This window comes from Talpa occidentalis, unplaced genomic scaffold (assembly GCF_014898055.3).
Source record: "Talpa occidentalis isolate TD23 unplaced genomic scaffold, MPIMG_talOcc4v2.1 talOcc4.12, whole genome shotgun sequence".
Taxonomy (NCBI): domain Eukaryota; kingdom Metazoa; phylum Chordata; class Mammalia; order Eulipotyphla; family Talpidae; genus Talpa; species Talpa occidentalis.
The window spans coordinates 66110975-66138124 of NW_023601212.1; the positions used below are offsets into that span (position 1 = coordinate 66110975).

The following is a 27150-nucleotide window of genomic DNA, read 5'->3' on the forward strand; positions in this document are numbered from 1 at the left end:
GATCATCAGAATGTAAAAAAGGCTGCTAGAAAAGAATGATATTTTATCAGGATTTTGAATCAGTAAGCTATCTAACAACATTATTTATTTAGATTCCAGGCTTTGTGACAGAATTTAGATATATTGTCTTTATTTGTAAGGAACTTATAGTCTAGTTCAGGAAGACAACATAATAGCAAGGAAAGCAATACATTATACATAGTAAGGGCTAAACTGTATAGTATGACTCTAATTATGGTAGCCATATTTTCTGATCCTTAGGACATATGGTCTGATACAAATAGTGGTCTACTTAGGAAGACAAAGGACCAGAAGAACTGAAGTTATAAGGTAATACATTGGATAGGTTAAGAAGTTCAGGAAGAATGAACTCCACAAATAGAAACACTTCAGAAATTGTGAAAAGAAGGAAACTATTACTGTTTACAGTAGATGAGGAAGGTTTCTAGGATGAGATGTTGATTGAGAGGAGGTAGGTGGAAGGAGGCAGAGGAAAGGAAGCAGGGCTGAGGATAAGAGTGATCTGCCTGTAGCAGAAGCTAGAGTTGGTAACAGCAGAAGAACCAAGGGATAGACCTGGCATGGGTCATTGAGGGCAATGGCAGAGAAGTATAGTCAGATGCAGTAGGAATTTAGGGTTGGATGCAAGATGTGCCTACCTATATCCCCCCCTCATGCCATGCCTTGTCATCCTTCTACCTCACTTCAGCAGTGTTCTCTCTCTTAACTTGGTCTTTGTCTTCAAAGAGTGGTCTTGGTAGAGGTCAGACCACAGTGAAGTCCAGATTAGATGATGGAGGTTTTTAGTAGGTGTGAGAGAGATTAGTGAGTCTCACAAAGGAAAATGTACTCAAACCACTTTCATTGGCTTAGTTGTGAAGAATTAACTACTGCCCCCCCAGTCCCCCCTCGCCCCATTGTCCATCCCCTGAATAAAGTCCTGATTCATCCCTTGTCTATCTCTAGTCACTTCCTTTCCACCTACTTAATCACTGGAGATGTTCTTCACCATTTGATTAAACTATCTTGGCACATTTCACTCAGCCACACCCCAGCTAGCATAAACTCAAGGCAAAGAAGAAATCAGAGAAGGATTGCATTTAATAAATCCTTGCTAATCTACTGTTACTATGTGCAAGGAATTCGGCTAGTCATGGCAGATACTCAAATACAATGAAGTCATTGATCCTACTACTCATAGTTAGGAATGAGGGTCAAAACAGGAAATAAATTACTATGATGTAGGCCAACAGTAATGGATTTCTTATGGGTGCCTTGGGATTCAAAGGAAAGAGCAAGTCACAGTAGGAATGCATAGAATTAGGAGTGAAACCCTTGGATTCATGTAATAAAAGTGACTTCTATTGGTTATGAGGCCTAACTGATAAGAAATAGATAAGAAAAGCAAGGTGTAAAGGTGAAGTGCTAAATGCATGTAAGTTACAGGATTGGAGGGACAGAAAAGACATGATAGGATAGGTGAAGTCCCAGATAGCCACTAAAGGACAGGTAGATCTCCCACAGGCAAAGAATCTAGATGTGGCATTTGGGGCAGAGGGAACACCATGAGGACAGAGGAATTACAGTTATAAAATTTAGGGGGGCCTCCCTGGTGGCACAAGGGGTTAAGACGCAACCTATGAAGCTGTCCGCAGCCACTGCAGCACAAGTTTGATCCCTGACTGGCCAGGTTGCATCCTACATGGTGCAGCAGACCCCTCCTGACTCTCCTGCTGCTCCCCTCAGTAGTGTACTTCAGTCAGTCTGCCTGTTCTGTTCCCCACTCTGTCTCTGGTGAATCCTCTAACCCCCCATACCTCTGGCATGTACCCCAGTTCTTGTATGCATAAATAAATAAATCTTTAAAAAATAAAATTTAGGGGACTGTCTGGGAAAGATATATAGTTGAGTTAAACATGGGCCATGCTTATGTAGTAAAACAGTAGTGGAGGAGCATAACAAGGCATATTTTGGAAGAACTTGAATGTCAAGATCAGGGGCAGAAGAGGAGGTGGAGGCTCTGTTGATCTTCATCAATAGGAATGAGATTTTTAAAGTTACAGGTTAAGAGCAGACATATGCTTTAGACAGATAAATTAAGTAGCCTGAAAACGTTAGATTTGGATAGAAAGAGGAGGTTGGTGAGGGTCATTTTGAAATGATAAATTCTGTCAGGTGAAAAGAATTAAGGACCTTGTGGTGATGGCAGGAATGGGAATGAGAGTCATTCATTGATGGAATATTTGCAATCTGATTGGATGTAGGATGCAAGACAGTAAGGTGAGAAGAAAGGGAGATGAAACATGACAGTTCACTGAAACAATGGGGGTGACTTTTCTTCATTCAACAAATGTATTTTGAGAGCTTACTTTTCATCAGATACATTCAAGGAATATGAAAGAGAAGCTGGGAAGCCTAGGCAAAAGACTGTTTAGAAAGGGATGATGATGGATTCAGTTTGGAATATAAATTTAAGGTATGGACAGAACATTCAAAGAAGCAGTAAGGCAGGTAGCTTGAAACAGGGCTTTGGAAACCAGAGGAAAGATCAAAAATAATTACAGGGCCCTCCACTGCTAATTAGGGTCATGGGATGACTTATTGGGTTGTGGCTGAATGAGCCAAAATCCACCCAATTCAGGGTCTCAGGAAACAGATCATCATAGCAGCAAAAGTTACTTTGTAATAATTAAAAAAATTTAAAGTGATTATTCTAACACTTCTAACATATATGAAGTAAAGAGGGAAAGTTTCTTTCCTATTCCTTTCCCACTTGATTTAATTTTGCTTAAGGAGAAACTGAGTAAGCATTCCTTTTCATTTGTTTTGCTTTTCATAGGACTTTTGTGGGGCTTTATTTTTCTGGGGACAATGGGAAATATATTTATTGCAAGTAAACTTATGTTCTCCTAGCCTTCTGATCTGTAGAAAGAAGAAAAAGATGGCAAATCCTTGGAAGGGAGATCCAGGCTCTGGTCACTGTGGATAAGGCCAGTCAAATTTTATAATTTGCCAAACATTTTTAAATAAATAAACATATTTAATAATGTATTTTTAAGGCTGGCATAATTGCTCTTTTTTTTTTTTTTTGGTAATTCGAAAATTTTACATAAATCACTAGTCCAGCTGTAACCTTAAAGGTCACATGCATTATTTCTTGAGGGTGAAAATCCTAATCTTTTTATTTTGGAGCCTGGTATATCTTCCAGAGAGTTTAGGATGCAGAGATTGAGGAGGAAGAAGTTCCACAGAATGAGTCCGATCAGTCCTTCCATAAAAAGAAGGAAGAAGGCCTCTTCCAATAGTCAAATTCACTGAAATACATCCAATTTAGCTGACAGCTTCTGGCAAAGCCAGTCATTCAAAACAGAGCCTTAAACCTAGAAGTCGGGGGTCAGGGGAGGCTGCTGAGCTAGAAAGCAAAACTAAATTCAGTGCAGGAGGCTCTCATGCAGTCCATGCATTTCCTCCATGATCTAGGATTCTGCCAATTTAAATGAAATTAAGTATATATTGGTCTTTAAATTTGGCAGAGATCACTCTCTGTTAAATTGGGTTGTTGGAGATGTAGGGGAGAAAAGAGCATTACTGGCTTCCATGAAATAGATTCACTGCAAAAATGAAAACATGCAGTAAAATGAGAGTCAGAAAAATCTCCAACAAGCCCACCATTTACTTAATGGTAGGCAAGGGCTCCTATCTACTGCAGTGATCATTCATTCACTCATGACCGACTCATGGATTAATTACTCAGATGAAGTTATATTCAGTATATAAGAATAGGTAAGGATCCAATAGAGTATAGAAATCTTTTCATATAAAATGATAAAATACTGTTTAGAAGTTTTGCTACTAAAGATGTAAACATCAAATAGGTTGTAAAATTCATTTGTATGAAATTATTATGCATTGATGGCACTGTAAATTATAACACTATAAATGTAGTGCATGTTCCATCATCTTCAACCCTTTAAGATAATCAGCTCTTATAAAACCCAGGTGAAACAACTGGGCTGAAGCTCTTCTGTAAAGCATAATTAACTCCAGATTCCTTTCTTCCTCTTCCTTCTCTCCTGCCCTGAGCAGCATGACTGAAGGGCTGGGCCAATTGACAGATGGGGTGTCTGGCCTGGATGATTTCACCCAGACCCACGAGTACCACGTATGGCCTGGCTATGACTATGTGGGGTGGCGGAACGAGAGTGCCACCAATGGCTACATCGAGATCATGTTTGAATTTGACCGCATCAGGAACTTCACAACGATGAAGGTCAGTGGAGAAACTTCTTAAAGGAGTCCATAATTACCACGGAGAGAACAGGTGTGCTAGAAAGAACCCTGGTGGTGCCAGTGGAACTGATTCAAATCTGTAATCTGTAGCTTTGTAGTGACATGCATTTTGTAAGTCACACCTAGCCCCTGGGCTTCCTTTTTCTTTTGTCATAAGGGGTTACGGCTATTGGTTCTCAAATTTTCAGTTATTGGTTCTTAGGTTTTTGTTAATGCTCTTGTTCCAGCACTGAAGTTGACGTGTCCATCAGGAATCGAGGCGATGTTTTGGTCCAACTGTACTTTTAAGGCCATGAAAGTGTTTTTAGGTTCTTTTAATGTCAGAAAAAAACATCTTTTAGGGTTAAAACTAAATTTTCATCTTTTAAGCAACACAACTGTAAAATATATTTCTTATGGAGAGAGACGCCCACAAAGGTAAAAGTAACCAGGACCTAGGAATTCATGATATGACCTTCCACCACACTCTCCAGGGACAGGATATGCTACCACCAATCAGGGTTGCCCAGTGCCTCTCCCAGTCTCAGTGGAAGAGGAGAAGATTTTGCATTTTGAACCGCTTTCCATGCTGGAGTGTTTCTTTCACCTCCACAGCATGTAGAAATTGTGATTCCTTGAGTTCTTTGTTTCCATATCCAGTGTACCTGCCCATCTACTGTCGTTCATCTGTGGTTCTGTCAGTGGGCCTCATATTCCTCCGAGATAGTGACTCTGCTTCCTGATCTCTGTCCCTGGGTGGCACCTAATATGTTCTCGTTCAATGAATGTTTGTGAATGAACAAATAGTATACTTTATTGCCGGGACTCGTCACTTATAGTTATAAATATTTCTGCCACCTTGGGTAGAAGGACAGAGAGATGGGATAGGCAGGGATAGGATGGTGGCAAATGGTTTTTTCTCAGTATAAACAGAAACTTGAAGGAGAGACTGGGGCGATGCACTACGGATTGCTGTTAAGTGTGGCTGGACCCATATTAGGGTCCAGAAGCCTGAGGCCCAGGGTTTCAGTCTTTCTTCTCTGTGGGATCTCGCTGACTGTGCTCAGCTAGAGGAGGTGGTTGCCCAATGGTGAGTGGGAAGACTGGGTGGTAGCGCTGGTGGCAGGTGGGCAGACTGGTATAAGACCTAAATGTAAATTATTAGATTTGTGCATATTTGTGTGTATGTCTATGTTACCATCCCTCAAAGACCTGTGTTAAAATGTGAGTATTTTACCCAGGGGAGAGTAAAACATAATAATATTGGTGTCTTAAATACAATAACAGCAGCTATTTTATCAATTTGTTATCACAGAGCAGTTAGGAAAAAATTGATGAGCTCATGGAGTGGTGGGAGGAGCCAAAAGGCTTGGGCAAGGCAGGGCAGTGAGTGCAGGTGTTGAGAAAAGCTGAGGAGGGAGCTTCCCACCTGACTCCCACGATGTCTGAGCTGGACCCTCCCAGGGATCCAACCTTGGCTGTAAGTATTGAGGACTTCTGTTAATAAAATGCTTAGTTTCAGGTGCTTAGCACAATTGATTGTTGTCCTTTTCCCTGACTCAATCACAAATTCGTTTTGGAGAGAAAAAAATGGAAGGAAGTAAGGTCCATGCAAAAAGTGACCAGTTTATTTGCTGAACATGACTTCTAAGCCGGAGGAAGACAAGGACTCAAGGCAGAGAGGAAATTCCTTTTGTTGAATGTAAGAAAGCACCCTGGGAGCTTTTGTGGCTCACATATGAAGGTTTATGAAGGTTCAAGAGAGGGTCCCAGCATAAACCCAAGAAAGAGTGGGCAAATGTCTTTGACCTCAAACTAGGATCCTTGTTTATCTGTTATTTGTCCCCATTATTAGTTGGTTGCAGAATATTTAATGGCCAACAAATTGGTGACTGCGCCTCTATTAATCCTTAGTCCTCAGCTGCAGTATTTGTTTTTAAATTCATTCATTCTTATCTTTATCCTTGTTATTAATTTGGCAATAGTATTTGCCCTGTAGATGACACTATGGTAGATTTTGGGGGTAAACAGATGAATAGGAAATGGTCCCTTGGGCCAATGGGTAGCTGAGTGAGGAAAGCCCTTTTTATTTGCAAAGGATGAGAAGGAGAACCAAAAGAGGGAAACCTGTGTTATCACTAAGGGTTCCTAGTAAATCAATTTTTTTTTCTGTACACAGACAAGGAGTCCAAAAAATGCATGTCTGTGGTATTACTCCTGCTTGCTAATGGGATTATATCTGGATTGGACTATTAGTTAAATGAAAAGTCATTTAAGAGGAGAACAGATGAACCAACATTTGCACAATAAACCTGCTGGCTTATTGTCCAAGGATGGCTCTTGGGTAGTTGTAAAACAACTGTGTGTACTTACAGGGGAGGAGAAGGAGAATATGAATAGTAACAGAAGTATACTTCCAAAGAAAATTTATTTGTTGCTGAATTATGGGTATGTCCATGTGCACATATGAACTTGTACATCAATTCATTATAAGCCACTAGGAGAATTTCTGGTCCCACAAACAATAGAATATATTTTAAACTCCCAGTAAAGTTTTAAATTTTAGTTAATAGACTTTGATCTTCCTGAGTCCTCAGGAGTTCCTGCTTAGTTAATTTATCACAGGTCAAAATAATTTAAAAGTATATTCTGCAATAGAAGGTGCTAGAAACTTCTAAGGAGTTGACTCAGGGCCAGTTCTCCCAAGGCCAAACAGTACTCTAGCATATTTTATTTTTTCTGAGACAAAAAGGCAAAGATGAATTTTAGGTTGCTGATGTCTTACAGGGAGTAGTTTTTGCTAGTGAGACAAATTATTACCCATTTCCTCCCCTGAAGTATATTTAACAGATACCATTAAAATATACTAATGCACTTTAAAATTTATTGTATTTATTAAATAAATATATAAGTCCATAGAGTAATGAAATCCTATGCAATTTATTTGCATTCCAGGAGAATTCCCCAAACATCTGTAGCACAGATCATTACCTTCCCACAGGCTACTTAGCCAACACTTGGCAGATTTCAAAACATCTGAAAAACCTATTGAAGCTGTAGATGGTATTTCTTTGACTTTGTTTCTTAGCCTTTCTCCACTGACTTGTGTTCAATAAACTGGAACAGTTAATTCATCCCAAGGAAGGTATTAACACATGTTTTCATCATTAAAACATTTAGAGGAAAACACAAATGGAAAAGTTAAGGCGGTTTTCTTGCTCTATGTGGTATGTGCAGAGAGCACTGGACTGCGATTCTAGGGCTTGAGACTCAGTTCTGCTGTGGACTGACTGTGGGCCAGTTGGACATCCCTTAGCACCACCTTCTCATTAGTAGACAGAGTTGGATTGGATGCTTTTTAAAGTCTCCAGTAACTCTGAAGTTCTGTGAACATGGCTTGTGTCTTTATCATTAACTTGTTGCAATCATAGCTGCTACTGCTTTAGCTAAAAATAAATTCTGAGCGGTAGTTCTGTATTGATTATCCAGAAAGTGGAGGAGGGGAAAGACTAGTTCAAAGACTACAATTAGGACCTACGTAAGACATTGATGTGGAAACAGCAAATATATTCCTAGAATAATAATGATGCTCTTCTTACTGGTGACACCTTTAAGTTCAAGGATAGTGACAAGCAGAGCTCCATTCTCCAGGTAAGACTGAGTCTCAGGAAATGTCCTTGAGCTACCTTGGAGAACTTGACTTAGCTATGCATGTGCACATTCCATGTTCAGGGGATGTTCATCAGCAAGTCGCTACAGAGAAACTGTTGTGTAATGTTATTCCTATGGATGCCCAAAGCCACACAAATGTCCTGGTGAAAGTGTCACAGCAGCAGACAAGAGGATGCAAGCCCCCTATTAAATGACCTTCTTTTCTCATCTTAGAAAATACCTATGAGGTGGATGCAATGCCTTCATTAACATGGCTTGACCTAAGCTGAATTTAGTGAAGAGAGTTGTGCCTCTGTTTGCTGATGCGTGACACTTGAAAAGCTTCCTAAAGAAAAAGATTAAATGGTTTTGGATTGTGTATTATTTTAGGTTTCTCACCCACTATTGAAGGGAGTAGAGAGACTTTGGGTTGTATCAGGAGGAAGTAAGTTTTCCTCTTACCTGTATTCAAACTAATAAGATTCTGGAAAGATGGTAACCATGTCTGAGAGAAGTGTGGACTTGAGAGTGTAAGGGCAAGAGGAGGCTGGCCCAACCATCAGTGAGCAGATGAAGAAACTGCCCCCGCGAAGAAACATGAAATGGGGTGGCCAGTTGCTCACAGTTGCATAGAGGTAACATGGTTGCAGCCCAGACTATAAGACCAGACTATAAGGTCAGACTACCCTATCATTGCCACTGTGAAGTTCTGGAAGGGAAAATCAGATGGTGGAGTGACACTTCACCAAAGCTCAGAGGTTGGTGCCCAGAGAAGCAGGCAGGTCTAGAGTTTGGATTGACTTGCACTATGTCCCCATGCCACCCAGGAATGTTACCCATCTCTGCAATGTCTGTTTCTCTTACAGGTTCACTGCAACAACATGTTTGCAAAAGGGGTAAAGATCTTCAAGGAGGTGCAGTGCTACTTCCGCTCTGAAGCCAATGAGTGGGAATCTAATGCCGTGTCCTTCCCCCTTGTCCTGGATGACGTCAACCCCAGCGCTCGGTTTGTCACAGTACCCCTCCACCACCGCATGGCCAGTGCTATCAAGTGCCAGTACCACTTCGCTGACACCTGGATGATGTTCAGTGAGATCACCTTCCAATCAGGTTGGGAGCTCGGGGCTCCTAGGGAAGTGGGAACAGGATAGGGAAGGAAGAAATCCCCTGTGGTGTCTGGAGCTTCTCATTGGCAGCTGTCTGAGAGGAGGAGGGTTGTACAGGCAGCTTCTCAATGGTGGACAAAGGAATCTTCTGTGTGACTAGTTTTAATTGTGAAAGGTTAGGGATGAGAGTGTGGAAGTGGACAGAATATTTACTTGGTTCTCACTTGTCTAAAACAGATGTAAGATAAGGATTTTAAATTGAGAATACAATGTACCTTTAAAAATCTTATATAAATTGGAAGAAAAAGGTACACATGGAAGGACACTGGAAGGACAGGATACATGATTCATTTTCTCCCTTCATCAATTTTCAGAATAGTGAGTTGATGGCCAACCTTAAATGGTGTGTAATGATTCTTGTTTTATTTATCAACCCTGTTCTGTCTCTTATCTCATTATGTGTTTGTTGCTTTTTATAAATTCTATATGTTTATTTAATTGCAATTATTATTCTTTGTGATGCTCAAAATTGTCCTAGCTTTAACCACAGCACATAACTTCTTCTCTTTTTTTTTTTTAAGATTTATTTATTTATTTATTTATACAAGCACTGGGTACAGTCAGAAGCTTGGGAGGGTGAGAGAATTCACCCGAGCCAGAGCGGGGAGCAGAGCAGGCAGAAGGACCAAAGTACACTGCTGAGGGGAGCAGCGGGCGGCAGGAGAGGTCTGCTCGCCATGTGGGACCCTCCTCCAGTGGCCGGGGAGCAGCCGGGGATCGAACCAGCGGGGCAGAGGCTGCGGGCAGTTTTGCAACCCAGCACTCAACTGCTGCGCCACTGGGGAGGCCCCACAGCACATAACTTCTATTTGGCTCTGTGTTCTTTGGGTTTCCCATAAGCCTTCAATAAGTACACTGTTCTCTAAAAGACAAGATGCCCTAAACTCATTTCAAGAATTTACTGTCCCAGATGTGTAATCAGTCATTGCTTCAAGCAGTCTTGGTTCCTTTTAGTGGGGAATGATATTTAGAGACCAAAAATTGGGCAGTAGGGACTGTGCCAAGGCTTGGAAAGTTAAAAGGCATTTAGGATATTGTCTATACATCACAAAATCCCATAAAATGACTTTTCAAATGAGCTCGAAGTGGAACCAACAATAAATGGTTAGAAAGAGAGACTACAAATCTGTAGTGGAGAGTGTCTAAGGAGTGAGATTTGTACTAGGTCTAGAAGAAAAATATAGCCAACAAATAAAATAAGAGAGAAGAGATTACTGCAAAGATAATGCAAAGATATACATTTCCTGGTTTAATTGTTACTGGAAGAAAATTTCAAGATGGTTTATTAGTCAGATGTACTGATAAGGAAATAGGGCATATGTTTAGAAAAAGAGACTTAAGTCTCAGTGTTTTCCCTTTAAAGATTTAATCTGAGTAAATAGGATGATTAATTTTTGTTAAATATTAAGAGAAGAAATTGAGGTGCTTAAGAACAGTGTCATTTATAACATAAGTATTAACTGAGGGACAATTGATTCTTACCCATTGTTAAGGATTCTCTGCAGAGAAATAAGTACATTTGTCTTATTACAACTAATTATAGCTGTGGACTATAGTTTATGACTTCAGGGATCTCCGGGTCTTTAAATGCAATACTTTTCACCTGAGGATCCAATTCAGAAAAGTACAGGATAGCTGGCTATTTATACAATAGTGCTAAGAAGAAGAAAAATTAAGATTTTTGGAGGGAATGTCTCTTAGATGGGAAATGCGTATTCTAATTCTTGACCCATTTGGTTAGACAAATCAGGGAAAATTAGTTGCCAACATCAATCTAGCAAATATGCTTTCAGGTTCAAGTCTTAGCAGGTACAACATCATACTAAGTGACATTAATGCCAATAATCTACCTATAAGGATAACAGCTTCACTTATAAATTAAAGGACTACAGCAAGAAGGCACAGTGAAAACCTTTTTGTAACACAGTTCAATTATCTTTTTTTTTTAAGATTTATTTATTTATGCATACAAGAGCTGGGGTACAGGCCAGAGGTGTGGCGGAGCAGGATGGGGGGTGGTGAGAAGATTCACCAGAGAGAATGGGGAACAGAACAGGCGAATCAACAGAAATAGACTGCCGAGGAGAGCAGCAGGGAGCTGAGTCAGGAGAGGTCTGCTGTTCCATGTGGTTCACCTCCCTGGCTGGGAATTGAACTCCTCTGTTGCAGTGGCTGTGGATAGCTTCATAGTGCTATGTCTTAACCTCCTGCACCACCAAGGAGAACTCCAGTTCAATTATCTTGAAGGAAAGGGTATCTTAGCATTATTTCTGTCCCCTTCCCACTCACCTACTCTTTCCTTCTACATTTTGCTGAGTTTGGATCTCAAGTCCTCTGTCTGCTTTATGATAATGTGTGGTCATGGTCCTCTTCATCACAGTTTCTTAAACTATTTGTGCAATGGCATCTAGTATATCATTGAAACAAAAAGTTTACAAAAGTTTCCCTTACTTTATAGGTCAATGGTAATATTTTTTATTTAATATGTCATATGGTTTTATTTTTAAGAAAAGCTCATGGCAACCCACTAAATTGACTTCACACTGTGCTAGATTGCAATGTGCCTAGCTGTTTGCTCCATAATTCAGACTCATTCTTATTTTGTAACAGATGCTGCAATGTACAATAACTCTGGAGCTCTGCCCACCTCACCCGTGGCACCCACCACCTATGGTATGTGTGATTCCTAGTTATAAAAAATTAAGTTGAAGGGCCTCTTTGAGGATGAAGAAGGGAGATTTGCAAAGGCCTGAATATGTAGGTGGTTATATCCCAGGTAGTTCTGAATGAAGAATGTGTTGGAATGAGGGCAGTCCACTCCAGAATTCAGGGTCTAAACCTACTCTCTTCACTGCTATTTCATGTGATTCTTCAGGTGAGGAAGAGTCTGGAGTTGTTCCAATTCCTTCATGAAAATTTGGGAAACTTGGAGCAGAAACAGGGGACAGGGACATTTCTAGGTGAGACTTACAGCCATGATCTCAGTGGAGTGGTCCAAGTCATCTCAACAAAATACTAGTCTCTCTAACTGGAGATCATATGCAAAAACATCTCCATTGTTGCAAGCAGCCACTGGCCATAGGAACAAGCAATCTGGAAAATGTGCAATCAAGGGTCTCCAAAGAGGACTCTCAGCTACCTTGGCAAAGAACTAATTGTGAAAATGGTTCTTCACTTGTTTTTCATGAGGTGTAATTGGGGCCATAGATTTCAGTTATGGTGGTAAAGGGATACAATTTGGGAAAGAATGGAAATTCTCTCCATTATCCAATTTGCTATGGGTGGAGAAGGCCACTCTCCGTGAAGGATTACTGGAGGCTAAGGAAAAAAGTCATTCAAGTGTAGCAAGACAAGCATAGGAGCCATCACAGGGCCTTCTTGTGGAATGATCCTACAGGAACAGGCTCAGCCTCCCTATCTCTAGTCCAGTCCCTCTTGCTTTTTCTTGCTCTGTAAGATGGTAATGTTCTCATCTTCTCTTCCTGGTCACAGATCCAATGCTTAAAGTTGATGACAGCAATACCCGGATCTTGATTGGCTGCTTGGTGGCTATCATCTTCATCCTCCTGGCCATCATTGTCATCATCCTCTGGAGACAGTTCTGGCAGAAAATGCTGGAGAAGGTGAGGAAATGCAAATCAGTCATGGAACAGAAGCTGTATCTCTCTTTCCTAAGTTGCTGTTATCTCAGGAGGAAAAAGCAAATTATAAGAATTTATAAATGACTTGAGAGTTAACTGAGGCTATCAAGAAATAGAATTGGAGAAGCTTGTTGCTTAAAGGAATCATAAAAGAATAAACAAGTACATGTTTTCAGTTTGTAGAATGGAGATTTTTGGAACTTTCCTAGAAAATTCTTCCCAACATGTTCAATCTCAACTCACACTTCTCCTTGGAAGATTTTGAGTCACTATGTTTGGGGGAAGGCAGGAATCTCTATTTTTTTTAATATATAAAAATAATAAGTGCTGGTACACCACTGATATCTAGCTAAAATTTCTATATACTTGTATATTCTTTTATTGTTTTTTAGTTTGATTTTGGTTTTGTGGTACATGGAAAAATCCCTATTCTCATTACTATCCAGTCCAAGTTTTTCATAAGAGTATCCATAGTCTTTGGTGTACTTTAAAGTTATGAATATGAAACCTTCTGAGTCACCTCCTCAGTCAATTTTTGTGCAGACAAAATGATCTGAATAATTTATATTGCATTTTTCTAACACTCTACAAAAATATTTTTTACATGTATTATGAACCTTATTGAGTAATGGCAGGTGGTTCTCCTTAGCTATTTTCCTGATAAGAAAATGTAATGTACTCAAGGTCATACAACTGATATTATGCCTTCTGTGCTCTCTGAAACTGTCAATCTTGAAATATGTTGACTTCTTTTCTTACAAAATGCATACATTCCACCAAAGATGGAACACCTCTGATTTTCTTGGTTTTTCACGTCAGATACAAATACCCTGGACACTGATGCCAGGGGTCTGATGCTCTCAGGGTCTGCTGATAATTTTTTCTATCTTTGGCAAAAGATATTTTCCCTCATCAATAAAATAAAATAGAAATTGACTGTGAAGGGTCATAGAAGCTCTGGGCTGTGAGGCTTTGAACTGCCTGTTGAGGGCAGGTAATGGGAGCGAGGGTGCAGCCTGATTAATCCCTGTGTTTGAGGTAGGCTCACAGAGGAGACCAATGCCTATATGGAGTATATACCAGATGAGAGGAAAGGGCATCATGAGAATGGACTTGGATCTGAAGAGCTCTTTGGATGTAGCACAGGAGGGAAGGGACTCAAGTCAGAGAAGTAAGGGGTATGACCCAGAGAAGTAGCCTGCAATTCCTTCCTATCTATTCCATGTCCAGGATCCTAGGGCAGTGGAGGTCTATTTTAAGTTTCTTAGGTAAGAGTATTTCATAGAAGAGGGGATCTTTTTGCTTCCCACAAAACCTCTATCATCAGACTGAAAACACTGAACCTGAATTAAAGCTTTCAATCTGTAATGATTGAAACTGGAAAGGAGAGTCCAGGAAGAGTTCAGTCACTGGCATGATGAAGGAATATCACAACTTTTGTTCTTTGACAATGCAGGAACATACTGGATGTCTAAATCTCTGGGTGAGGAGTAGCAAAGAGTGGTGGTAGTAGAAGCTAGTGTGCCAAAGCTTGAAGGTGATATGTGTTTGTCCTTATTAAATATCAATAGTCATTATGACAGCATTTTTTTTAGGGGGAGTGGGAGCATTGTTTTACTCTACCCAATGAGCTGTTTTTCTCTTCAGTTGAGTCAAAATTTACCATATTTCTTTGGGTCTATCATCTTAGAAACATTGGAATATATTCATGGTTTGGAAGCAGATTATTAGATAGGAGGCTTCCCAGGTAAAAGGGAGAACAAAAAATTTGCCCTTAAATAATGTTGCTTTTCAGGAAATTTAGTCCTTCAAGAAATTCTTTCTATGGCCATATAGTATGAGTAAGATAATTCAAGATGCTCTGAAGTGACACAAGATTTCTTCCTGGGAACATGATTGTTTTTTAGAAAACCTTTAAGCATACTGGTGTCTTCCAAGAAACATTACACAATAGAGCTTTAGATTTTATCATTATTCATAGGATACTTTTAATGGTATCTTAAGCATTCTCTCTTTGAGCAAGTTAATGTTTATGTATTTGAATATCTGTTATGTTCTGGGCTCCATGGTCAATATTGGAAATATTATTGCAGCAAAGTAACTTTCGGTCTAGTTGATGAGATAGATGGCTAAGTTTCTCCATCCAGCATGCAAAGTGTGTTTTTTGGATTGAAACATTTTTGCATATTTAAAACAAATAGTCACATATATTCAGATCGTGGCATTTTCCTTTGCAAGGAGCAGGCAGGTGACAGGTAGGATGCAAAAGTGGTTAGTTTTTATTCCTCTTAATTATTTTTACATTGAGTGTAGCTCACTTCCATATCCCCAACACCATTCCTTTCCCATTTCATAGCCATTTTATCTTTGGTTAGTTAAAATGTGGGGTTGGGGAGTATTATTCTAATCTACACAGACAGAGTTATCAGGTGAATTACTTTTTATCATGTTCCATTGTGTTTGTTGTGTTAATGAACACTTTAATTTATGCTACACAAAATCAAAGCACTCAAAGATAAATCAACAAAATCCATTATTTAGTAAAACTTTGGAAACTAAATGATCAAAAAGATATTTGAGTGTCCGCTGATAATTTCTTGAAGTGTTGTGTAAATAATACTTCCAAGTGCTTTGATGAAAGCCAGAGAATGCTGGAGGCACAGAAATTAAGTCAAACTCTGCCTAGAAGAAATGAAGGATTATTCTAACCTTCTATTATGTAGGCATTTGTGGAACCAGATTGCTTCTCTGTCATTTGCAGGGCTTCTGGAGCTTAAAAGAGTAATTTTGTGAGTGTGGAAGACCTGGATTTAGGATGAAGAGGAGGTGATAATACCCTTTGTGTCAATAAGCCTTTCTCCCTATCATCCTCTTGTAGGCTTCCAGGAGAATGCTGGATGATGAAATGACAGTCAGCCTTTCCCTGCCAAGTGAGTCCAGCATGTTCAACAATAATCGCTCCTCATCACCAAGTGAGCAAGAGTCCAATTCTACATATGATCGCATCTTTCCCCTCCGCCCTGACTACCAAGAGCCATCGAGGTTGATACGAAAACTCCCTGAATTTGCTCCAGGAGAGGAAGAGTCAGGTGAGGATAAAAGAGTGGGTGTGAATTGAGGGAGAAGTAGTGACAAGCATAACAAAGATGTGGCATCATGGCTCCTCCCCAACCCTATCTTGTTTTAGTCTAGAAAAGTCTAAATGCTTTTTCTAGATTTGACCTCTGCTGCTGCTCCAGTCCTAATCTGAATTCCTCTCTTTGTTACTGCACATAGCAGATGTTTGTAGGGACACACTGTCAGAAGAGGAAGAAAATAAACAAATGGTATAACTACACGAACCTAAATAGTCCAAACTAGTCCATTCATTTTACATAGGAGGAAAGTGAGAAGGCTAGGTAATGTATTTGCTGATATCAAATATCGTTAGGGGTAAATTTGGGGCTAGAATTTCACCTGGAGAAAAAAAAATTAATATAGTTAAAGACATCATAGAATTCTCAGTGTTTTAACCACCTCGATAGTGTTTGTTGATTTCTCTCGTATGAGGACAAAAATGTATAATAACAAAACAAGAGTTTTTTCCAGAATATTATTTCTTGTCTTTTCTCCACAAAACATTGCATAACAGTGCCATTTGAATTTCCCCAGTGTTTCTTGAAAAGGGCTGTGTAGTGACATCAGAGGTGTGTTGGGTCATGACTGAACTCAGAACAGCTGTGCTATGAGGTCAGCAATGTAGAGTGGCCAAGTCAATAGAAGACCACTGGTCAGGAGAGGGTTGGCTGAGAACTCTGAGAACAGATTTTTCAAGAGAAATTTCCCAAGGAAGAGGAGAAACTGACATTATTTATCACTCATAGATAGCAAACACTGAAGGACCATATTGAACACAGGGAATTTTGCAGAAACAAGAATAAAAAATGTAAACTTATTTCCTAGCCTGAACTGACATAATTTACCCATTTCGTGAAGTCTAAAGCATCCCCCGCCCCCATATTTTAATGTTAGGGTCTGTTTATACTAGATCTTATCAATGCAATCAAAAAGTTTTTCAATCTCTAAAACAGGCTATTAAATCAGTGATAGTGTCTAAACTTAAGGAAATGGGCTGTTAAATCTTCAAACCTTAATATCCCTACCTTAATATAACATGAAACTTTCTAGAGCTTTGCACAGTTCCACAAAATTAGTCAAATGATCATGTGGTTTGAAGAAAAGAATAAGAGATGAATGACTGTATACATTCTGAAGGCCACAAGAGTCTCCAGAGAAACCATTTGCCAAGTAAGAGTGTTAGAGAGTAGATGAGGCTGTCTCAAGCAGATTCTAGTGCTCCTCTGAGATTTTCTGCCTTGAAGAGATCTCCAGAGATGCCCTTAGTATGAGCGTGTCTTGTTGCCCTTGTTTTCCCAGGCTGCAGTGGCATTGTGAAGCCGGTCCAGCCCAGCGGGCCTGAAGGGGTGCCCCATTATGCTGAGGCTGACATTGTGAACCTTCAGGGGGTGACAGGAGGCAACACCTACTCAGTGCCTGCTGTTACCATGGACCTCCTGTCAGGAAAAGATGTGGCTGTGGAAGAGTTCCCCAGGAAGCTCTTAACTTTCAAGGAGAAGCTGGGAGAAGGCCAGTTTGGGGAGGTGAGTTGATTCTTTGAATGGGACCTCCAGTGCTTGGTAGCTCAAAGGAAGTGACTGAATTAAAATGATCAGTAGAACAAAGTGTCCTGTCCAAGAGGGATTCACATCCGAACATCTCCTGCACTCATTCTACCCCTGAAAGCTAATATTGGGTCTTCTTCATCTTTGTTGTATAGCTATGAAGTTCCTGGCTCTTCAGATTTCTATGTAGGAATTTTTTTTAAACTATAACATTTTATTAAAGGACATTAAAAAAAAGCAAGTATATGTAAAGCCCTACTATCTCCTGCATGGGAAGATAACAATAGGATTTTCTTAGAATTAATGTATATGTATGGGATACGTATATGCACATATAGTAATTACATGTATATGTACACATGTCTTCATATAGGATAATAAATATAGCAGAATTGTAACAATATTTTTGAAAAGGGTAAAATGTATCCCAGATAGAACACCTACTCTAAAATCATTGTGATGGAAACAATGCAATAATAACACATAGCTGGAATAGTCAAAGAATTCATTAGGATGATTAACCATGGATCCAAGTTCACATGATAAATGTGCCATTTCTAATGGTAAGAAAAAAATAGTGAAATAAATAGTCATACCAAAAATTGTCTCCAAAAGGAAATGAAGTTAGATCTTTCTTTATGTAGGAATTTTTAAAGCAGACAAGTCATTAGCCTTGCAGATATCCTGAAAAGTATTCAATATTTTCAATTTTTTTTCAACTTTTGTTTAAAGATTTATTTATTTAAACAAGTACTGTGGTACAGGTAAGAGGCACGGGAGGGTGAGAGAATTCACCAGAGAGAGCGTGGTGCAGAACAGCCAGACTGACCAAAGACACTGCTGAGGGGAGCAGCGGGTGAGGCAGGAGAGGTCTGCCACGCCTATTTTCAATTTTATAATAGGTTCTAGAGGGTGGGGGCCCATATGATAGGATCATTTTTATAAACTGTCCAAGAACACCCTGATACTTGATAGCCACTTTGTTTTTTTTTTTTTGTTTTTTTTTTTTAGAGGGTGTTATATGTAAAATGGTCAAAACAACCTCACCCCTTCCTCTGGTCCCAGAATGAGCCACTAGGGAATGAATCTGCAACTAAGATTAAGGAGGAGAACTCTTTTCGGAGCATGTAATACTTGACTTTTCACTCTTACATCAGTCCCATGAAACTTCTGAAAACTCAAAGCAATGATTATATTGCAATAGGAGCTCTTCAACAATGCCACCTAAATTCCAAATATCATACTTGTTTTCAAAAGAATGTGTTATTGGTTTTCAGTGCGGGTGGCCTGCTTTATGGTGGGTTTGGTGCTGGTAGAGATAGTAGAGCGTGTGGCATCTGTTTGTGGTATAATATGTACTCACTTTGTTTTCTGGTTTAACAATGTAACTCATTAGACTGTACATAGAGGTTACTTATAATGCTTATCCCATACTAAGGTATTCCCATAAAGAGGAAAGTACCTTATGTTTAATGTGATCTGGTAACTAAACTTCCTTGAATCAAAGTTTGAGTAATTATACCAAATGATATTTTATAGTGGATTGTGCTACAAAAAAATACTGTAATGTATTCATTCATTCATGTATTTAGTATTCCAATCAATGTCTATTTATTTTTTAAAACAGTAACATATCCAAATAGCTGGGTACTTTATTACTGTTTTGATCAATTATTTGAGTCAAGGATATGTTACACATATAGTCTTTATCGGTCTTTTGATTATTTTGCCTGAGTTGTAAGAGTTAGTTTATCTCCAGGAAATGCCCAGCAAGAGTACTGAGACATCTTCAGGAGAATTGATGATGCTGAGACTAGATGACTTTTGTCTAGGTTCATCTCTGTGAAGTGGAGGGAATGGAAAAATTCAAAGACAAAGATTTTGCCCTAGATGTCAGTGCCAACCAGCCTGTCCTGGTGGCCGTGAAAATGCTCCGAGCAGATGCCAACAAGAATGCCAGGTCTGTGGTCTGAATTTTGAATTTACCTTTATGTATTTCATCTTCAGGATCAGGAAGACTTCTGGAAATTTCTGAGCAGTTTTTTTCTCTTGAGATGGGAAGGTCTGTGATCTGTCTTGTGTTTCTGTTATGCTTTATTTTCCATTTGGGTCAGCCTCCTCATCCTGTTCTCCATCTCTCTCAACACAGATGTACATTTCCCATTGTATTGGCCACATATTTACTCCCTAACCCCTTGCACAACACTGTACTTCCCAACATCCAGGAGAGTCTGAATATGTGCTCCTTTGATGTATGAGACACATATTCCTGAATGTCATTTTCTCCTCTTGCCAAATTTTTCACAATTATACACATCTTTCTTGCTAAATTTCCTCACTTCTCCTTTATTTCTGCATATCTGCTTACTTTCTCATTCCTTTTTTTCTCTTTTATGCTCCTTTTCTTCTATGTTCAGCAATCCCCCCTAAATGAGAAGCTACCTCTACTTGGGAAAGTATCCATGGACCTCAAAACCAAAGGATCCACAATCTTTTAGCAGTTTTCCAAACTGGCTAATAAGCTCTTGGATTTTTTACTACATAAATTGCAGCTTCCAGCCTTACTTCGTTGTCTGACAGCCTTTCCATTACAGTAATGGTGAGTTAATCCTCACCCAGAGAGGCGTGCTGGTTGAAAGCCGGTTGCATGTGTTATAGGGAAATCTGCACATCTGGGTAACACATGCATTTTCCCATTTGTGTTGGCTTGGTTTGCTCGCTGATATTCCAAGTGAGAGAAAGTTTATTCCTATTGCTGAAATTATCTTTAATTCTAAGAATGGTAACAGGGTTTCATTAAAAATCTTGTAATTGACAGGGTGTGAAATGAAGAAAGTGGGGAGCAGAATGGTGGTGGTCTGAGAATTTTAACTGTGAGAGTCTGAACCTTTGGGATATTAGTGTGAATGAAAACTGACATCTTCTGGGAGTCCTAGAGACATAGACAATGCCTCAATGGAACCTTGGCACACATTTGAGGAAGTGACTAGAAGAAAAACCCCAAGACAAAGTCTTTACCACTGTTGTCTTGGTGAGGTCTGGTGCTCTCACCTGTGCCCACTGCCAGGTTACAATGATGGGGGAACTGGACTTGACACTCCTGAGTCACAGAAACCCCTAGGTTAGGGGTGAAAAGGGGGAAGGTTGTGCATTAGTACTATGCTGACTTCAAGGGTTTGATGTTAACATATTGTAACTCCCAAGATTCCTAGAAAACTCACAGAACACTTATAACTGGCTCTGGCAGTCATGGGAATGTGGGCTAGTGGTCTTGCTAAGCCAAGTGTTGCCACAGGGAAGGTTATAGCACACTTTGTGACTCAGGGTGGTTGTTACCATGTATTCAAACAGCTGTTAGTCTTGGCCATGCTAAGACTTCTTTAGAAATGACCCCACTTACCACCATGATCTTTAAATAGCTCTGTTTCTAAACAGGCTACTAAATGTATGTTGTGAACAGACTGCTGGTACACCCTGTGTTAAGAAAAGTCACTGTGAGAAAATAAAGAATTAGTGGATAAATTAGAAGGGGATTATTCACTTTCTAAGAGGTTTCTTCACTGTAATAGTGAGACATGACTTCTTAAAAAGGTAAATAGTCCAGTGCACTTCAGACCCAATTTACAGTGAAAAGTTTTATTCTGCAGAGTAGCTTTTAGCAACATATATTTTATTCAGCAACTCTGAGTCACTTTTTCTGTGTTGGGTCCTTCATTGGATACTAAGGATGGAGATGTCACTAACTGATAGTATGTGTCCTCAGAAAGATTCCAGTTGAATAAGGGTGTGTCATGTACCAGGAGGAGTAGGCTATGACAGATCCAGGCTCCAGTTTCTCTGCCCTCTGCAAGGTTATACAAAGCGAAACCAGACTTGGAGTGGTGGGTTGGACTATGCTGTCTTCTTCCCTCTCTTGATTCTAACTCTGGCAACCTCTGGGTTTGTCTATGTCTGTGTCCTCCAAAGGAATGACTTCCTTAAGGAGATCAAGATCATGTCCCGGCTCAAGGACCCAAACATCATCCGCCTCTTGGCTGTGTGCATCACTGAGGATCCTCTGTGCATGATCACCGAGTACATGGAGAATGGAGACCTCAATCAGTTTCTTTCCCGCCATGAACCCCCCAGTTCTTCTTCTAGCAATGCACCCACTGTCAGGTAAGCACACAGGTCTTCCACCTATTCCTGGTGTCTATGAGACTAACCTGGGATCTGAAGATGGAGTTCATCCATGTTTGGGGATGGTGGGTTGAAGTCAGTGGACAGGGAATGATGGAGCATCTGCCCTATGGGGAAAGTATGGAGATTCATTAAGAATAGGGAAAGGGGTAGATATATTAGCATAAAGGGGTCAACTGTATGGTGATGAATGGAGACTAGAGTTCTAGTGATGAACATAAGCTAGCATAGCCAGATGTTGATTTTAAAGCTGTGCAGCTGACACCTAAATAATGTTATAAACCAATATTATTCCATTAAAAATATAAGAAGAGAGGGGCCTCCCTGGTGGCACAAAGGTTAAGTCTCAGTGATTTCAAGCTATCACCAGCCACTGTGTCATGAGTTCAGTCCCTGGCCAGGGAGCTGACCTACAGGGCACAGCAGACCTCTCCTGTCTCACCTACAGTTCCCCTCAGCAGTGTATTTCAGTAGATCCACCTGTTCTGCGCCCCAGTCTGTCTCCTCTCACACCCTCACACCTCTGGTCTACATCCCAGCTCTTGTATGCATAAATAAATAAAAACAAATCTTTAAAAAATATAAGAAGAATTGAGGAACTTTGAGGTTGAAATCCCAGTTTGTTGGTACCGACTTTAGATTGTGTCTTTCACAGCTTCCTCTGTCTATAGGCTGCTTTCTCTGTTTTTTAAATATTTCCTCAGTTATGTCAACCTGAAGTTCATGGCTACTCAGATTGCCTCTGGCATGAAGTACCTTTCCTCTCTGAATTTTGTCCACCGAGATCTGGCCACGCGAAACTGCTTAGTGGGCAAGAACTACACCATTAAGATAGCTGACTTTGGGATGAGCAGAAACCTGTACAGTGGAGACTACTACCGGATCCAGGGCCGGGCAGTGCTCCCCATCCGCTGGATGTCTTGGGAAAGCATCTTGCTGGTGAGTTCCCAGCATTTTTAAGTCCCATCCTAGCAAATGGCATGTGGGCAGCCATGCCTGGTAACTAGGGACAAACCTGAGACAGCTGGAAGCAAACTGAATTTTGCTATTGTATCTGACTCCAGATGGCTTTCTTCGCATACAAATTATTATTTTTAAACGCTTGCCTATCTCTGATGATAAAATATAACATGCCCACTATAGAAAATTTGAGGGAAAAGTTTAAAAGTACACCATAATGATAATGGATTTAGTGTCTTTTTTTTCCTCTCCATCTTTTCTACTTACTGATTGGTCTTAATTAGAATATTTAAAGATTATTAAAAAGATATTACCACACAAAACATTTTCTTGTATATTAATAATCATGTTAATAATTTATTATTTTGTATAGACTTAATTTCTTACAGATTTTTCTCTGTATTTTTGTCTTAATAATTATTACCACTTGCTTTTTATTTCAGTTCATCATTCCCCATCTTGTAATTTTTATTCAACTCTTGGTATTTTTGCTTTTTTCCCCCCAAATGCCTCCTAGATTTATAGAAATATTAATTCCTACAATGCTGTGCACAAGTGTTTTTGTCTTTTGTCATTTAATATTGCAGAGGAGAGTCCAAAAGCCACCTAGTTTTGTTCACTTATAGTTAATCTATTTATTTCTTGCTCACATTTGTACAGGATTCACAAATTAATTTTGGAAAAACGTAACGTTTTTCCAAACAAACATAAAATTATCCGTTTCCCCTCACCAAGTCAGCCACTATTAATTTTCGATATATTTCTTTTGAGGATTTTTTCTCTGTATCTATTTCTTTCTGTGTATATAACTATTTATAGACTGTATGTGTGTATTTTATATATTACATAATTGGGATGATGGTATGTATATGCAATTCTCTATTATTCACATTTCCTATGTCATTAAATATTTTTAAAAGCATAATTTTAATGACTGCATTACATTGTGTGAATATACTCTATAATTTAAAGTCCCTATAATTCAGTAGTTAAGCACTTAGAATTTTACTGCTATTATGAATGATGCTGTGAATATACACCAGTTCATGTAAATCCTTATACAGATTTTTAAATCATCTTCATAGGTGAATCATATATTTGCCTCACTTCTAATGTGACCCTTAAACATTGCACCCTTTAAGGTATTATATGGTACTTAGAAGATTAATAGACTGACACTCAGAGGTTCATAGTCTGAATCTTAGTTTTTTCATCACTGATACCTTAACTAGGGGACTCGAATGAACCTCTCGTCCCACTTTTGTGATCTCAAAAATAAGGAAAAATAATATCCTTTACTTCATGGCTTTGTTGTTTTTGTTGAATATTGAATTTGTTGAATATTGAAAAATGTGTGAATATCTAATGCTTGCTGACTGCATGTGAATTTCATTATTGTCTCTTGTTAAAGTTTATTTTTCAAGACCATGACTATCACAACACTGGAAAGTAAGAATTCTGGCTTCACTCCAGGCACTTAAACAAGATCCCTCTTTCTAATGTGAAAGCAACCGACCTTCCATGCTAATTTAGCCTTTTCATGGGCATAATCCCAAGGGTACCTTAGATCCTAAAGCCTGATCTTTCGATACTCAGTGGAAGAGTTGGATAGGACTCTCTCATTAGCCCTGCACCTCATCTCTAAGAGAACTAGACTGAAGCTGATCGTGAGGATGAGGGGATGGCCTGTAGCCTGGTGTCAAACAACTAAGATGGTAGCTTCTAGATCCTCCAGGTATACCTCACAGCTTTGGCATTTCTAGCACTAGGAAAGATATAAAATGACTCCAGGATGAAATGATAAATTGCTCTTGTTGTGCATAGGCTATTCTGATCACTCTTCATTTCCTTACTTAAACAGGGCAAATTCACTACAGCAAGTGATGTGTGGGCCTTTGGGGTAACTCTGTGGGAGACGTTCACCTTTTGCCAGGAGCAGCCCTACTCCCAGTTGTCAGATGAACAGGTCATCGAGAATACCGGAGAGTTCTTCCGAGACCAAGGGAGGCAGGTAAGAGCTGTTAGACATGGACTTGGATGCTCGTGAAGGACAGAGAAGGAAAGTTCTGATGTAGCAGTGTGGTTCTGCTAGACTTAAGTAGCTTGTGTGGGTCTGCTAAACTTGAGCGGCCTGTTCAGCCACCATTATTGTTACCTGCAGTTCTGCATTCCTATACAAAGGTCAGAACTGTCTGGTGACAGTTATATGAGCCAAACATTATAAGGTGCCTTTCATAACAATCAAGAGCAGAAGGCTTGATCACTCTTGGAAGGGTATGCATCAAGAGGTATGACCGGGAATGCCCGGGGGGTTGAGGATGGATGCATAAACTTACCCCCGACTCATACATCATGAGGTATGACTGGGAACACCCAGGGGGCCGAGGACCAATGTATGACAAGGGACCCCAGAAGCTGATCAGTGGAATGCCTTGTTGATAAGATTAGGACCATGGCCGGGGGTCTAGGGTCTAGTTTCGATTACAACACTTGGTCATCAAGCTGATAACATGGTCAGCAGACTCGTGTCCCCCAAGCCCTAGATGACATTCCTGAGTTTCACCATCCTTTTTTCCTTGTCCTCCTAACGCATGTAGCTGATGCTGTATGATTATTCTATCAATAAAAACAGCCAGGATCTTGCTCTCAGCAGCATCCTGCCTTGTGCAGCCTGCTCCATGACTCCCGTGTCTTTGTCAGTGTGGTGTTGCCCAACACAACATAGCAGAATAGGTCAGAGCTGGAAGATGGGCTACCAGGGTGAGAGTCTCCTGGTGATGTGAAAGACCAAGGTCCTTTCCAGAAGTCAATGTACAAACATGTCAACCAATGATCACTGGAAGGAAAAGGGATCATATCAGGCCCCTCCCCAGTTCAAAGAAGCCAGGAAAAAAAACTCACTCTCATGTTCAATCTGTTCCTTGATCTAGACTCTGTGGTTTGTCTTCCTGGTTGAAAATGATAAGAACAAGGCTATAAGATTAAAGGTGAATAAGTGTTTATTGGTTTTTGTTAAAACATGAGTTAGCAGTGTTGCTAAATGTCTGGAGAGGACTGGGCATATCCTGGACTGGCCGCCTTGGAAGGCCCCTCAGTGCCAACTGCTGTGGCCTCCCCGGACTCAGGAAAATTTGGGTTTCCAGCCTGACAAGCATTCCAATTCCCAGACAAGATATTCCTGGATTTCTTTGGGTGGCTCAGTTTTTAAGTTTCTATGAGATGTAGGATTTACAACTAGGTGGTGATGGCACCACCACATGGCCCAAGAGTGTCCTGACCACAGCACACCCTGGGAGAGCAGCATCACAAGCAGCAAAATGGTAACAATTGGGGAGAGGGAGGAGACTCTTGTAGAAAATAAAAGATGGCTCCTCTGTGGCTTAAATAGATCCATAAAAGCAGAAAATAAGGAAATGGCAAGAAATAATGCAATGTGTAGGTTGGAAATTAGGGGTGGGGGGGAGCGCCCTGGAATTTAATTTTATCTTGATATTCTGAAGTTATTTTGGTCACAAGGAGAACTGCATTGTCTATCTGTGATATGAAGAAATTACTTTCTTACTATGAGTAAAAGAAAATTTGCTCCTCTATGTCTGAGGTGAGTGGACCAAGAAAAAAGTTTTTTTCTTCTGGATGGCCACACTGCTGACCTATTGGAAGTCTGTGGGCAGCTGAAAGTGATGTTTTCAGTGTAAAAGTAATATTATTCATGACAACAATGGTTCTAAATGAACTGTGCCTGGAATTATAGGTAATGGGGCAACAGTTGTAAACTATTTATTCTCCTTTGACTTAATATTCCATGACTGAAATCCTCCAGGACAAAAGAGTTTACATATGGCAAAATTGGACCAAACATTCAGCAAAAGAAAGATACGTCCTATCAACTCCCTATCTGCTTCACATTAAAAATATTCTTGATATTATACAAATTAAACTTAGGACTAAAATGTTCCACATTGATTATTCAAATAATATTTCATTTGATTTCACAAGAAAACTTTTTTATCATTTTTTAAAATATGAATAATATTTTTTTTATGTAGAGGAACTGGGATGTAGGCCAAAGATGAGGGGGCAAAAGGATTCACCAGAGACAAAGTGGGGAGCAGAACAGGTGGATTTACTGAAATACACAGCTGAGAGAAGCAGCAGGTAAGACAGGAGAGGTCTGTTGAGCCATGTGGGTCAACTCCCTGACTGGGGAACCAGGCCATAGAGATGATCGCACTGAGACTTAATCCTTAGGCCACCAGGGAGGCCCAGTTTTTTATCATTTAATGTAAGTTCTAACTAATACTCTCCAGGATTTTATTTTTCTTACTTGTTTTTAAATACTCAGGTGAAATGATGCCACCATTTTTACCTTCACTAAATACTAGTGGTGAGCCAAATATATTGTAACTAACTACCAAGTCAAATATTTGACTGAAACCAAGGTCAAAACCAAATATTACCTTTATATGTGGTGTGAACTTACCACTTACTAGCATAAGTTGAAGATTTAAAAAAATTAAAATTAAATTTACACACATGAATTTAAGGGAACTCATTACATATTCATTTAACTTCAAACTTTACAAAATTTAATTACTTAAAATTTAGTATTCAGATTTTCAAGTT

The 27150-nt window shown here is 39.7% G+C and overlaps 1 protein-coding gene across 3 annotated transcripts in view; it reads left to right on the plus strand.

Moving 5' to 3' along the window:
• The window catches only part of DDR2 (discoidin domain receptor tyrosine kinase 2), a 138414-nt gene that overhangs the window by 102736 nt on the left and 8528 nt on the right, over positions 1-27150 (plus strand). For all 3 annotated transcript variants that reach the window (XM_037506595.2, XM_054693524.1, XM_054693525.1), the window contains exons 7-16: positions 4087-4270; positions 8787-9030; positions 11697-11759; positions 12579-12709; positions 15606-15816; positions 17144-17367; positions 19221-19348; positions 21355-21546; positions 22272-22506; positions 24389-24538. In XM_037506595.2, coding sequence (XP_037362492.1) covers positions 4087-4270; positions 8787-9030; positions 11697-11759; positions 12579-12709; positions 15606-15816; positions 17144-17367; positions 19221-19348; positions 21355-21546; positions 22272-22506; positions 24389-24538 — 1762 coding nt within the window. The remainder of the gene's footprint in view (positions 1-4086; positions 4271-8786; positions 9031-11696; positions 11760-12578; positions 12710-15605; positions 15817-17143; positions 17368-19220; positions 19349-21354; positions 21547-22271; positions 22507-24388; positions 24539-27150) is intronic.